The sequence below is a fragment of the Anthonomus grandis genome, chromosome 16 (genome assembly GCF_022605725.1).
Source record: "Anthonomus grandis grandis chromosome 16, icAntGran1.3, whole genome shotgun sequence".
NCBI lineage: Eukaryota > Metazoa > Arthropoda > Insecta > Coleoptera > Curculionidae > Anthonomus > Anthonomus grandis.
Window position 1 is genome coordinate 15,720,464 of NC_065561.1, and position 15,578 is coordinate 15,736,041.

At 31.8% G+C, this 15,578-nt stretch overlaps 2 protein-coding genes across 3 annotated transcripts; both read right to left on the minus strand.

Annotated features, from left to right (window-relative positions):
* Positions 1–8: 8 nt before the first annotated feature.
* LOC126745538 (presenilins-associated rhomboid-like protein, mitochondrial) lies at positions 9–9,824 on the minus strand. 2 transcript variants are annotated; one of them, XM_050453419.1, is made up of 8 exons: positions 9,635–9,824; positions 9,378–9,576; positions 6,141–6,269; positions 4,808–5,066; positions 4,626–4,750; positions 4,467–4,568; positions 4,316–4,413; positions 9–180 (listed from the first exon to the last, which is right to left on the minus strand). In XM_050453419.1, exons 1-8 carry the CDS (start codon positions 9,667–9,669, stop codon positions 90–92), a joined length of 1,038 nt encoding a protein of 345 aa, XP_050309376.1. In that variant the 5' UTR covers positions 9,670–9,824; the 3' UTR covers positions 9–89. The 2 variants fall into 2 exon arrangements, with proteins under 2 accessions (XP_050309376.1, XP_050309374.1); XM_050453417.1 differs by having other exon boundaries at positions 9,378–9,579; positions 9,635–9,822.
* Positions 9,825–12,095: 2,271 nt separating this feature from the next.
* On the minus strand, positions 12,096–15,179 carry LOC126745539 (uncharacterized). The gene is made up of 2 exons (XM_050453420.1): positions 14,255–15,179; positions 12,096–13,979 (listed from the first exon to the last, which is right to left on the minus strand). Exon 2 carries the CDS (start codon positions 13,299–13,301, stop codon positions 12,282–12,284), a length of 1,020 nt encoding a protein of 339 aa, XP_050309377.1. The 5' UTR covers positions 13,302–13,979; positions 14,255–15,179; the 3' UTR covers positions 12,096–12,281.
* Between the last annotated feature and the right edge of the window lie 399 nt (positions 15,180–15,578).

Sequence of the window (15,578 nt, forward strand, 5' to 3'; positions counted from 1 at the left end):
AACATGTATTTGAAAAATAATTTAATAACATTATTAAAAATAAAGTAAGGTAAAAGTATTTAAACAAAATATTCCAGGTCAATTAGGTTTCATTTTATTGAACCCCTAAGTTCGTGCCAATACTTCAAAATTGGTTCTCGTTGTGGCCAGACCTGTTTGTTTCCCCATAGAGCCCAACCTCTGAAAAAAAGAGAGGAAATTTGCATTTAGATGCAGACATTAACTAAATACAAAATTATAATAAGTATTCATTTTATTTTTTAATGTAATAAATGCTCTACAGGCTAACACACAACTATAAAGCATTGAACAATAACGCTTAATTGTAAAAAAAAACTTCTGAATAGGTTTATGCATAGCAGAGATAAATAGAATATTGGGTTGACAGGAGAATCGCTTGGGGAACATTAAATTCCAGTTTTTCGACCAATTGAGTGCAATCATCTTTATTAGGATTTTTCATGCAAATATTTGGGCATGACAGTCTCCTCGTGATGTCAATGCATTTTTTTTAAAGTTCCAAATGTGGAAAATGAAACCTTGTAAGTACATATACTATACTATGGGTATGTACCATTTTCAACTGTCAGTACGGGATTGTACTGTGCTGATTTTACTGTAATTTGTCGTTCCGATTTTATACAGCGTGCTGTTTTGCTCCAAAAAAGGAACAGTTTTCAGCACTGTTTTCACAACTACAACATAACCTATAAAACCAAATTACCTGTTTCGGTTTTGTTTTCCGGTACGGTGTTTTGATTTATTAAAACCAGACCACATTTTTTAATAAAATAAATATGACTGAAAAAAGCAAGATGGTAAGAATAATAGACGCAGAAAATAATTTTGAATACCACATTGAACACCGGAAGAATACGAAAGAGCCCAAATAGGTTAGTGCGTTGTATGAGAGCTTTTTAAGTGGTAAATTTTCAACAAATTATGTTTTGAACTTGGAAAATAATTCCCACAACGTAAACAAGAAGATTCAAGAAATCAACATCAACAACACTTCTGACAGTTTTGACATTCCCCCACTATTTTACTGTACCCACAGTAGCTTTTATCCCCAGTCAATCCAGTAAAGATTAATGACGTCACTGACGCATTTATGACGTCATTCAGTACCGAATCAGTAAACTGAAACAAATATCGGAACGACATCCAGTAAATTCAGTACTGACAGTTGATAACGGTACATACCCTATACTAAACCTTGTAAGTACATATACCTACATATACTTGATAACCTGGGAACCAGACAATTGCACAATATTTAAGCTTTGACCAAACTAGGGCATAATAGTCTTCTTAAAGTCATGAAAATTCCGTTAATTTGACCGCACTATAAAGTCCTAATTTTTGGAACGTTTGGCAATTATATTCTCGATATATGGAATAAATGATAACTTAGAATGTCGCACCAAGAGGATCACAGATTGTGTCTGATCTATTAAGGAATTCTATTATTTAGTAAATATGAAAACTATATTTTGTTATTTTTGTAGGTAATTACTTAATTTATTATTATTACTTATTTCGTTTCAGCTAATAAAGTTCTTATTGGTTTTAAAATTGAAGGTATTATTTTATCTTATTCAAATACTACGGTAGTAATTTGTTGTTTCTGTAAAAATGTTTTCATGACCATAATTAAAAATAGCGTAATTCGAACTTCAATAATCAATTATTGTATGAAAAGAATAACTAATTTTTTTTATTATTCAATTCTACCTTCGCTATAAATAAAATCTTACACTAAATAAACTTTATGTATATATTATATTTACAAGCAAAGTGAACCTATCCTAGAGCTTACTTTTAAAAAACTCCCTTTAAGAGATATGTCCTGTTTATAAAATTTTATGAGCACATAAATCTGCTATTTTTGGGACATAGTGGTTATATCATGTTAGTAGTTACTTAACCTTCTTTTATGCTCATAAAACTACGGACATGCGACAGGATAAATTTTCCAAACAATCACAAACTAGATTAATATAGTAGGGAAAATCCACAACAATCTAATCCTATCAAAATATAATATTTAAAATAATCCGAAATATATAATTATTAAGGAATTGCAAAAATTTGATCCGAAATTTGATCGTCTAAACAATAATAATAAGATTTAATTCTAAAAACTCTGAAGAATAGTTCAAAAAAATATATTTTTTTATAATAATTTAAGTTATTGTGTTTTTTATGATTTTTGACGTACCTAATTAAAAAAGGCGAAAGTTTTTATACTGCGTTATAGTTCCTCTTTGAGAAAAGTAATGGCCTCAAATTTCAGGAAAAAAGAAATAAAAATGATACCAAGTGCCTGCAAGGTATTATAAATAATATTAAATAAGCTAAAAATTTAAAGAATATGTAAAAAAATATTCCCAAATGCTCAAAAGAGATAACTTTATTAGGCTAAAAATTTTTAAAATAAGCTGATTCCAAGTCAACAACTAAGTTTAATAAAATACGGAATATCGTTTACTGACAGTCACAAAATACCTATTTTAAGATGAAAAATTTCGAATATAAAAAAATTATGTCGGCAAAGGCTAACTAATCTACCGATAGATTCAGACCGAAGACAACATCAAAACTGTAGAAATTACAACAAAAATAAAATAAAAACAAGAAATAAACCTAAGAACATTAACTATAGACTATTAAATATGGTTACATATTTTTTAATAAATTCAAAGGCTTTCTACTTAAAAATCTTGAGAGGTTGCCTCATTAATGCATTCAACAATGCCTATGCCTGGAAATGTCAATAGATTTTAATTTCCAAACCTTCCTCCATAGGAATATTGTATACCACACATAATGGACAATGCTCTCTTTTGCATCACAAATACTAATATAATTCCATACAATAGAGTACACATGAGTATAATAGGTTATTTAACCCAGGTTTTTTACCCAAACATAAGCAGAGTTAAGCATTTTACAAACTTGACCTATCTGTGTTTCCCAATCTAAGTAACAATCAATGTTAATTCCCAGAAAACGAACTGATTAAGAGTTTTACATTTATGGAACAAAACAGAGATGGTCTCTAAGTATTTATTTTAGGATTTTGGCCTGATATCTTAGATTCTGACCTGCTTTTTAAGTCACCTGCGAGATTAATTAACTGAACAAGTCACTAATCTGAGGCAGGTCATTAACATAAACCAGGAAAAGAAAGGGGATTTCAAAAAAGAAACTTTCCTGTGGTAAAGTTCAACCATTAAATAATTCAGAAAAAAGAACAATTTTGCTATCCTCCATCTCGAGACAGATCTTCTGGGCTCTTCCTAAAAGATAGGACTCTACCCATTCTACAAAAAGACCCTGTATAGTGTATACCATACAATTCCAGTTTACATAAAAGAACAATGTGGTCAAGACTGTCAAAAGCTTTAGATAGGTCTAGGAAAGCTCCCACAAAGTTTTCATTTTACTTTCTAAATTTTTAATTATGTTGCAGATGAAATCGTGGGTAGTAGTTTTAACTGACGGCTTTAAGATAGCCATGCTCTGTAAATGATTATAATAAGCTTATTATATCGATATACATATAACTTATTATATCGATAGTTTTTTATTTTTGAGACATCTTTTTTATGCCAATTTTAAAGCCTTTGAACAGTATCCCTGTTTAAATTAATTGCTTAGTATTCTTAGTTAGAAGCAATATACTTAATTAAATTTGTTGAGAAAGTTTGATAAAGTTAAGAACTTCCCGTTCAGAAACGGGTGTGATGTATTCTGAATATGATTTTGATAATTAGAAACATCTTTAATTTTCTTCAACTCACCAACCATAAATTTATGTTATTGCTAAGAGATCCTGTGGTTCACCCTTTTTGCCATTTGTTAATTGGTCAATTTATGTGAACTGGTACAACTGCATCAATTAAACGAAGTTTTTCAGTATTGAAGCACATTAATAGTTTTATAAGGGATTCAATAGGCAAAGACTGTTTCTAATTTAGACCTATTATCCATTGAAAAGGGCATCAAACAAGTTTAAGGCACAAGGTTTGCAGGTTTTAGTGATATGTTATATATTTTGATCTGCATCCTCATAAGTGATGAAATAATTTTTCATACTATCATTAAATCGATTCTCCGTTCGAAAATGTCGTCACCGTACCCTACTTAAATCTTGAAAAAAAGCTTTCTGATAAAAAATTAGCGATCTTTGTTTTGAAAATTAATAACCATTTATCTAAATATTATGTCAAGTTTCTATAATTATAATTTCTATGAAAGTTGTTTTATGAAATATAGACAAATATAATCTGTAACTAAGAAATCTACTTACATTCCTACAGCGGCTCCACCCAGATGAGCTGCATGATCGAAAAACTTCCAACCCATTATTACTCCAGCAGTATCAAGACCTACTATAAATTTAATTGCCTAAAACATTTTTAGATTTACTAAGTTATGTTCCAAAATTGTAAAGTACATACCGCTCCTGCTGAAAAAGTAAAAAATGGCAGAAGAATAATTCCTAATTGCGTTTCAGGAAATTGCATACAAACATATCCTAAAATAGCCATTATGGAACCTGACTAAAAATTATGACTGTATTATTAAATTAAACACTGTTACACACAAATAATATTTACCGCTCCCAAAGATAAGCCAGGCTGTTTCCTTAACACTTTGTACATATAACTGGTAAAGCTAGAAATAACTCCGGAGCTGAGGTATAATGCTAGAAATTGTTCTTTTCCTAAACTATGAACGGCCCCTAGGAAAATATTAAATTACAATCGCAATTTTCAACTTAAGACGTATCTGCGGTTACCTGTGCTGAAACTATGCAGCACATACATATTAGCCAACAAATGAAATCCCGAATAGTGACTAAATGTGGATAAAATCATAGGCAGGCACTGATGTGGACTCGCGGGGTTGGAGGCAAAATAATTTATCATAAAGGGATGTAACCTGGGTATTCTCCAAGCAAAAAATACTAAAATGTTGATTGCACAAATAGGGGCGAACACTTTTTGCCCTGGTGTTAAAGAGTTCCACCATCTTTTGATGTCTTTCACTACCATATTCTGAAATACATATAAATATGTGAGAAGGAAACAAAAGAAAAATCGCAAAACTTAATTAAATTAAAAAAGCACATTACTTATCAATATAGATCGGCTAAACCATCTGCCACAGACGTTGGCAGTATTTGAAAAACACATTTGCATTAACAAGCTGTTAGAAAAATTAAAGTAGTTTAGTCCAACCTTAACATTTCAGACCAGAAAACTTTTGTTTTCTTAAAACATGAGAAATAATATTAAGATAACATTGATAAGGTAGATTTTCTCTTAGCCCTGGAAAGTTATTTTTATAACCAGAGCCTAATTTGTGAAATTGAATTATTCCATGGTGATATAAACATGAATCTGTTAAATAAAAGGTGTAATATCGTAAATAGTTATTTAAATTTAACGCTATCTAAAGGGTTTACTAGTAAAATTAATAGTGGTCCTAGCGAACAAGGTGAATATCTTGTGTATCTTCATCACATTTTTGTCAGATCATGTACAACTGATCTGAGGGTAAAAATCTTCAGAGGGTATTAATAGTGATATGACAAAATAAATTCATTAAAAAAATAACTCTTATAAATATTAATAACTGTATAAATTATTAGTTTCTCTTAGATTTAGTTATTTTTATTCATTATTAATTCCTGAAGAGCAACTATAACCTCATCAAAGAAGCTATATTAATAATTTCTTTACCATATTAAATAATTTAGCTAGATTCAGGTAAGTATACAGAATCTGTTATTTATATAACTTCACTCGACTGCAATCTTGCAATCCAGTATAGTGAAGTGCTAAATTAAAATGTCTATTGAAAAATGTCTACATATGAATATGTTCTTGACTGAAATTGCAATTTCCTTCCTATAGACCAAAGTCTTGGAAAATGTACTAATCTTAACATGACTTATTAAATTCCAAGTAGTGAAAAATGCCACAAAATAAGACTTAAAATAAATTCTCACTCTATTTTGGTTCAAAATTAATTTACATATTGCCCTATATAACCTTAATGTCTACAAAAAAGCATTTTATGCTGCAATTGCTCTGAATATTTAATACTGAAAATCAAATAATACTTACAGATCTTTCTAGTCCATAATCACCTTGTCTCTTAAAATATTTAATAGGTCTTTTTAGCATCGAGACAGCATGTGCTCTCATGTTTTCATACTCCCAAATAGCACAGCCAACAAATGTGGCACCTGAAAACTACAACATTTGCCCATATAATATATTGTGCTTAAGAATATTTTATTACTATGAGTTACTATTGAAAATAAGTCTTTATAAGGTTTACTTGTAATATGGTTTTCACTAGAACTAAATAAAATATTAATTAATCATTATCCTGTTATGAATGTGAACCATGTTCTTACTTAAGTGGTTCAATATACTGATATTAATACGGGGTTTTCAGAGGGGTATTAAATATTCAACAAATATATAAGACTGATAATCTTTTTAATGAAATTTTGGTTAATATAATTAATTCAATCAAATATTTTTTGTAATTTGGGATTTGGATATTAATGTATATCACTTTTTGAAGGTTGCAAGACAAAGTTTCTTGACAAAGCTTCATTTGTCTAATCAAATCAAATCAAATAATTTATTTCCATCGACATCATAACAATGTATAGGAATTGTCAATAAAAATCTACAATGCTAATAAAAATAGTATAAAATTACAAAGATATGAAAGGAAACAAATTTAACTTAATTTAGTCAATAAATCTACAGTTAAAGAACTCTGTCAACGAATAAAAAGGACAGTCAGCTAACATGGTCCTAAGAGCCCTCTTAAAAGTTGGAAAAGTCTTAGCTCTCTTTATTCTACATGGGAGATGATTAAAAATTTTGAGAGATGTAATTTTTGGACCATCCTGTACCTGCGACAACCTGGTAAAAGGGATGTATAATTTATCTGCATTTTGAGTTTCATAAAAATTAAGATCTCCACATCTCATGTAGTTTGAAAGATTTTTATGTACTTGACATGCGCACTCCAAGATATAGATTTTAATTATAGTTAGGATTTTTTCTTTTTTAAAAGTACCACGGCAAGTTTCTCTGAAGGAAAGTCTAAACATTGTACGCACAATGAGCTTTTGATTTATTAGCTAAATTGTTATTCCTAAAACAACCTTTTTTTAATAAAAGTTACCAATAAGAGTAACATTCCAATTAATTTATAGAGGAGATAAATACCATAAATCAAACATTTTTATTTTCCTTTCCAGTGATAATGAATTCTCTTCTGATATGCTACAAAAGAGGTTAAAAAAATTAAGTCTTGCAATCAGCAAAATATTTCAATTTGAAAATATTTCAAGTAAGAAATATTGTCTGAGGTAAGCTGTTATAGTACTTATTCCAAATTTTTGGGCTTAATAATAGATGATCGGTTAAGGTTCAACAAGCATATTGAGAAACTGTAATCTAAGTTTGCATCTGGCTTTTGTGCAATAAAAACAATTAAGAGCAAAAACATCTTGTCGGACTTGCATTGTCTTATTTATTTAATGTAACACGACGTTTCGGTTGGTAAGTATCTCCAACCGTTATCAAGTGTAAACTCAGTTTACTTACTTTACATTAAATAAATAAGACAATGCAAGTCCGACAAGATGTTTTCACTGTACCATTGTCTACCACCTTCAAAAACAAATTAAGAGCAACCTAAATATAACTGTAGCTAAGAATGCCTCAATGTCAGTCAATACAAATAATACATACTTGCATGTATGGCATTTGCCAATTCATAGATTATTATTATCATGAAGTTCAATTTTTTATAATAGTAGAAAGACATTTAATCATCTTCCTATCCTTCTGCAAATGTGTATCATATAAATTATTTAGAAAGGCGTGAAGAAAATGTTGATCATTTAAGCATAGTACAGGATTAAGGGGTACCTCCAAGTGTTTTAAGTGATTTGATTCCTGTGTAGGTGTATATATTTTTTCTCAGAGCTTTGTTAAAGAGAATCATTTCAATAAAGCTTTATTTCATTTGATTAGTGAAGTGTCAGTAGTATTAAATACAAGATGATCTGACTGGCAGGCTTCAGTATGTTGAATTTAATGGTTTTGGGTCTGAGTATTACGTGGCTTCGAGTGGTGCGCCCCAAGGCAGTAACCTCGCCCCAATGCTGTTCAATCTATTTATTAATGATTTAGTTGATTATATGGAGTTTCTGTCTTTTATTCGCTGATGATCTGAAGTTGTTTCATATCATTCGTACTATGCTGGACTGCCTGAAGCTGCAAGAGGACATGAATAGGGTCTTTGAATGGTGTGAAAGAAATAAACTACCCCTAAACTGTGACAAATGTAAAAAAATGACAATTTCCATTCTTCATGAAGAGATTTTATACCCATATATATTGAGTGGTTCTCAGTTGCTAGACTGTTCTTCAGTGAAGGATTTGGGCATTGAAGTAGATAAGAGGCTCACATTCAACCAGCATGTAGCACAGGTCACTGTTTCAGCCTTAAAATCCCTCGGGTTTATAGTAAGGTCCACTTTTCAATTTAAGAATATATCCAGCTTGACTGTATTGTACAATTCATTAGTAAAGTCTAAATTAATGTATGGCTCTATGTTGTGGTTCCCCATCTATGATGTTCATGTTAACAGACTGGAGTATGTACAGCGCAGATTCCTTAAAGTTACTTTCTGTTAAGTTGGATGGAGTATATCCAGTAAGAGGTGTGGAACAGGAGTACCTGCTGAATAGATTCAACTATTTGTCACTAAAGCAAAGTACTATTCTCTCTAGTCAGATATTTTTATATAAACTTTGCAATAATAAAATTGATTGTTCTGAGCTCTTAGAGAGGCTACATCTATTTGTTCCTCCTGCCAATACAAGGAGGCACCATATATTTTATCCCTCTCTTAACTTAACAACTCTGTCCAGCAAAGCTCCACTGTGCCGTGCTTGTACATGGTATAATCAGATGAATGCTATAGATGTCGATATCTTTAGCAGCACTGAATATGTTTTTAAAAAAAGGATGTGTTCCTCTCTTAATTTGAATGATACCTGATTATTTTTCTGTAATTGTTATCATTTGGTTAGTGTGTCTTATATTCTTACAATTATGCTATTGTTTTAAATTTTGTTATCACTCTATATTGGATCTTATATTATTTTTTAATATTATTTTTTTTTACTACTTATTTAAGGTGCTTATAACTTGTACTGTTTTAATTTTAATTATTTCGATTGTCTTGTAATTGGAAATTTTCCTGTTGGACAATAAACTATTTGAATTTGAATATGATGATAATAATAATATTATATTCTTACCCCAACAGTAAAAACGAAAGGCTTTAACAGTCTCCTAAAGCTTAAATCCGCAACTCCTACATGTATATTGCTAAAAGGAGTTTCCAAGCTGCCCGGGTTTACTTTTGCCTCATCGTGAGGCTGAACACTATTGCGAGACTTGCGAAAATGCCTTATATTTTTGGTGCTATTTTGTTGAAACAGTCTTGACCTGGTGGAGCTACTGAAAATTTCAAATGTACAGTGATAATATGCCTAATTTTGTTATGGTTTCTTACCAAAAAAGGTAGGATCCCATGCGGTTGAGAGCCATCTTTATTAATAATTTATTTAATTGCTTTTGTATATGAACATTGGTCAGTAAAGCAAATTATTAAGTTTTTGTGAAACAAAACAGAATTCTTTTAAATTTGAAATATGATTGCCAAAAATTAAATATTGTGAAAGTAAAATAAATAACAGCTGACAAATGTCAGACGTAATGACAACTTGAGCTAATGGCGAATTTACTTGGTTAACTGACGTAACGGAATGTATGTTGAAACGCCAGAGTTCATGTACTAGTTAATTCAAATTCAAAGTTTATTATTAATAAGGTAATTATTGAAATATTGACAAAGAAAAAAAGAAAGAAAGAAAATGTGCTATATTACGTAAGAATAATCTTGTGTACAAGCATCCTACAAGCTAAAAAAACAAAACAAAAATACAATTTCAAAAATTGACAAAACAATGAACAAAATTAAACACAAGAAGACAAAACTTTTTGAACATACTTGAATTAAAGATAACTAAATAAAACAATCAATTACTAAATAAAGGTAAACTTGTTGACAAAACTAGAGAAGAAAAAAGGAAAAAAAAAACTTTCCAACATGTCCAAGGTTAAAACCTATCATTAAAGAAGTCATCCAGGTTATAATATGCCTTAGCCAATAAAAGCGTATTTAATTCTCTTTTAAATTTCTTAACATCCGATATATCTAACACATAGAGGAACATGATTGTAAATTTTTTTACTTATTTAAATTAATGAGTTTTTGGTAAGGGAAGACGTAGGGGAACATCATTTACACGACGAGTCAAATGACCAGTGTCAAAGAGTAGTTTGGGAATTTTGTGAATAAGAGCAGCTGTTTCTAAGATAAAGAGTGAAAAAAAGAGTTAGGATTTTTTCAGAAATGAAGAGGGGTTTGCAAGAATCTCTTAACTTAGCAGAACACAGGTATCTAACTGCTTTTTTTTGAATAACAAAGACAATGTTAAGTAGCCCCTTATTGGTTAAACCCCAAAAAGGCAAGCCATACCGAATATGAAATTCAATAAGTGAAAAGTACACTGAACGTGCAACCACCCCTCCCAGCTCTTGTTTTGCCTTTCTTACTGCAAAACATCCAGAAGATAATTTCCCAGCTATGTAAAATATGATATTCAAACCGAAGGCGACCATCAATGGTAATTCCTAGGAACTTGCAGCACTCTTTATTCTGCAAGAGGAAATTTTCGTCAAACATCAGACCCTGAACATCGCACTTAAACCCCATAATAGATGTCTTTCTTACATTTCACACGAGCCTGTTGGAAGCACACCACCCTGATAAAATCTGAATGTCTTCAAGGATACAAGTCTTAATATAATCAGAATTTTTATGGCTCCAGAGTATGGTGGTATCATCAGCAAACTGAACCACCTTGCCCTGCAGTTTCAATGAACTCAAGTCATCCACATACAGTAAAAATAACAGAACTGAAGACAGATAATACAATAACTTCTATAATGTTACATTGTTATTTGTAACATTATAACTAATAGTAGGTAGTACACTAAAAGCTTAAATACCTAATAATCAATATTGCACCTGAAAGAACAGATTTGAAATTATTCAAATCAACATAAAGATCAACATCAAACTGTAACTAAAGATCAATGAACTAGTTGAATGCTCTATATATGGGCTCTTTCTTGGCCAAATTGATGCTATAAGTGTTAACATAAAATACATTGTTTCTTCTTGTACTTATGCAGGGAACAGCAAAATTCAAAGCTATTAAGAGATCTGAAGTATCAATGGGATTGTTTTATGTTACATAAAATGAGGTACGCGAATAAACTTCCACAAACAGCAGATTAATGAAGAGACAGTCATTAAACCTTGAAAGCAATAACTGCTGACTTAATCCCTTCTCAGGGTATACACCATACATCTTAAAAATTAACATATTTGTAAAAGCTTCGTCGAGCTGATTCGAATCTGTTAATTTGCACTGCATAATTACGAAAACATAAAAGTACACATACACTAGAAATGATTTTACTAGGGAGTTTAACAAAATTGTTCTGCAAAATTGAAGTATTAGAAAATAGTTCTGTTAATATTATACTGCAGCCTAGGGTCTTTAAAAAGGTCTTAACAACAGTCACAATTTTCTTGACGAAACTTAGCTCATTTCGTGGAACTCCTTCAAGCCACTTACGTTAACTCCACCAATAAGCTAGTAAACTTTGACGTTGAGAGTCTTTTTACAAATGTGCCCATCGAAGAATCCCTTAAAATCATCAGGAAAAGACAGGACGCAACATTTGCAGAACTGGACACATTTATGTGTCATTGATGTAGATAGAAACTGAGTCAGCACTGCTCTTCTTAGATGATCTTGTATCTTACTGTTACATCAAATAAGTACTTGAGGGGAATAAGGCCTAGCTAAGAAAGAAATTGAATAAAGCGAAAGACTGTAATGTTAATATTTAGTTTAATACACCAAAGTGCTTATATGGTTATATTAATTTTAACAAACTTAAAAAAAAAACTAGAAAAGAAAAAATAAATATTAAGAAAAATAACGCAAATCGGCCTTATTATCCGATGAAGGTTTAATAAAGCCTATACATAAAAATGACACAACTCGTTAATTGGGCGAAGTTTAGCAGCCATCGGGACACTCAAAATCATCCATGTCATTGACTGTTAAGCCAACACATTCCTCATGGTACCATTTAAGAAATTTGCTGCACTGCCTCATATCGGCCTGCCTGTCTTCCATACATCCATGGCAATACCATTCGGTACTTAACTTTTCCCTGGAGCTTTCAATATCTTTATTCAATTTGGCACGACTTTTGTTCTCCTCGGTAAAAAGATCTCTAGTGACTGGAGTTCCTTTGTAGTTTAGAGCTTTTTTTCGATTTTTTTTAGGTTTTTCATTAGTTTTTACTGGTGTGGGCAAAACCTCATTAAAAGAAGTGACTTTTGTTGTTCGTCTCTTTAATTCAGCAAGAGGGATATAGTCATCAGTCGAATCCGAGTCAGAAGAGTAAACATTGGAATAGGAAAATTTGCCAGACTTGTTGGATGCCATTCCAGACGGACCAGGTTGAGGAGATTCAGGTGGACGCCTATTTTCTTTGTTGGTATCATCCGGTGCCGGTACGTCTGAGATAATTGAAGGAGCAAATGCTGTTTCTGGAATTGCCTCGGGATTTAATGGAAATAGACCAGTAGCCTTAAAAACGTTTATAATGTTACTATGTGCCATGCATTTAGACCAAACATTTGAAAGTATGATGTTAAAACGTGATTTGGTCAGCTTTTTGTTAGGATTCTGATCCAAGAATAATAATACCTCATTATCCCAAGGGTGCTCAAATGAACGATATACAGATTTGTCGAGGGGTTGAAGCTCATGTGTTGTATTCGATGGCAAACAGTAGAGATCTATATCAAGTGAGTCTCCAACATCAACAATTGACAAATCAAGATGAATAGCTGCATCATCAAAAACTAAGAGGCACCTTCCTAGACTTTTGTATCGGGCTAAGTGCTTGAGGAATTCTTTAAAAAGTTCGTTAGTCATGTAGCCTTTACTTGATTTTTCCACTAGAGTTCCTGGTGGCAAATTATCATGTAATTCTGGCTTTAGCCTCTTTCCTTTAAAAATAATCATAGGAGGTATTGGTATTCCAAGGGCATTGACACATCCTGCAATTGTCACACTCTCTGCATGTTCTGACGATTGAACACGTTTTACCCCTTTCTTAGCTAAAACGGTTGGCTGGTGGTGAATAGGTTGTCAAGCGGCATCCTTTTTCATCCATATTATAAAGTCTTTCAGGGTGATTAATTATATCAAGATCATCATACATTTTCCCTATTTTTGAAAAATGATCATCAACTATAAATTTATTAAGTTTTTGAGCTCTAGCTGGTTCATAAACTGTGCTTTTCTTTTAGAAATTACAGGATTTCTCTTCATAAAAGCCTTTAGTCAGTATTTACCAGCAAGTTTTGAAGTTGTATTAAATTGATGAGCAATTTTATTATCTTCGCAGAATCTGAATACCAATCGACGAAAGATCCGTGGAGTCACAGGTAGACCTATTTCACTAAATCTTATTATTCTTTTAACGAGATCAGCTTCTTGTTCTTCTTTTAAAATAGATTTACTTACGACCTAGTCTTTTTATTAAGATTCCATTCTGAACATGATTTCTAATGGTTCTTCTGGGAATATTAAACCTTGCCGCAGCCCCATATGTACTCAGAGTACCGCGTTAAACAGATGCTGATATTAAATCCTCCTAGCACCAAGGTGCCCTTTTAGGAGGCATGATGTTAAAAATCACTGAAAATAAAACGAGAATAGTTTAGAAGTTTAATAATATGTTAATAAGAACATTAATTTGTCATGAGGATAATAAGGCTTGTAGCTTATTTTTATAGGCATTATTACCCATCCATGACGAAATATTATGTAAATTTATTTAAATTGTGTCGGTTAAATTTAATCTAATAAACTATTGAAATCACAAAATATAGAGTCTAATAAAATATAGAGTCTAACCAAAATATCTGCAGTTATAAATTAAAAATACAATTATAAATTCTAAAAATACTTACGTTTTTGTTCGTTGTATCCTTATAATATCACACGCGGCGACCCGTCGACACAAGTTGTTTTAACTTACTGACGCCCGAAAGCGAGGAACGCGGGTAGTCCGTTCGAATGTCGTTTGTAAATGGACCAATAGGAGCCGCGGACCCAACGCAATCGATTTGCGATTAATTTAAAGCGGTTTTTTTGAATATAGGCCTTATTACCTGCAGGTACCTTAATTGTCAAAGGTCTTAGAGGAGTTCTGGTATCCATCAACCGATTAGTTACTGCAGAATAACCTGAGACATGGAATTGCTACCATCTGTCTTCACCTCTAATCTGTTTCATAAATAGTAGACCTGATGATTCAGATGTATAAGGGTTGAGCAAAGTCAATATCAACTGGACTCATATAGCTCTAAGAATAGCTATATTTTTACAGAATTTCCTTAAATCAGAGTATCCTATTATCCTCTCAATTAGATAGTCCTCAGAAAAATTGTCGTAGTGTCATAGACTTAATTATCGAAAAAAAAAAACAAATTTAGGTGTATCAATTTAATTAGTCAAATAATTAGAATTTACCAAATGTGTCTATAATTTGATTGAGCCTGACAGTGAAAACCAAATAAAACTTGCTGTTGATTCAGTCTTGAATTTAACCAAGGATAGCACCGTGTCCAAGTCCAACAACTCCTTTTCCAAGCAAAGCACCATTTCCTACCAAAACTCCACCTGGTGCAACTCCTACAGCTACTCCGGGGGTAGCAACAAGTCCTGGAGCCAAAATACCGCCACCGATCAAGTTAGCGTAGGCAGAGGTGATGGCGAAGAGAGCAACGAGGGCAAATACCAAGTATTTCATCTTGAAGGTGGTTGGTTGGAGTTGTTTGTGTAAAGAATAGATTGTAATAATACCAAAGACTGTTGGTGTTTGGTTTACTTAGATTAGAAGCAATGTATTTATAGCACTTAGAAATAATAATATGAAAAGCGTAATTAAATGAAAGTGTTTCATCAGCCCCATAAGTCGGGTAATATCTACTAATCAGTTATTGTTGTAAACCGGTAATGAAGTGGTTGTTTTTTTTCTATGCAAATTGCAAAGTAGTAAATATATGCGAAAGCCAAGCCTAAATATTGTGGGTCGTAGAAAATATTAACAAAGTCTTAAGAAATCTTCTGTTCGATTAGATATTTGTTAAAGAATTTAAACTCATCCACTTACATAAAGGGTTTTTAATGAAAATGATGGCATTTTCAGTAAAAACAGTGTTTCTTTTTAAAACCCTTGGAGCTATCTTTTTTTGAGGATGAGAACATATGGAATAAAAATGACGCTCTCAC

Coding starts and splice junctions, on each gene's coding strand:
- LOC126745539 (XM_050453420.1), bottom strand. CDS start 13,301: ATGATTATTTTTAAAGGAAAGAGGCTAAAGCCAGAATTACATGATAAT.
- LOC126745538 (XM_050453417.1), bottom strand. CDS start 9,669: ATGGCTCTCAACCGCATGGGATCCTACCTTTTTTG. Junction 4,751..4,807: donor GCTGCATAGTTTCAGCACAG/GTAACCGCAGAT, acceptor ATATTTTCCTAG/GGGCCGTTCATAGTTTAGGA. Junction 181..4,315: donor GGTGGAGCCGCTGTAGGAAT/GTAAGTAGATTT, acceptor TCTTTTTTTCAG/AGGTTGGGCTCTATGGGGAA.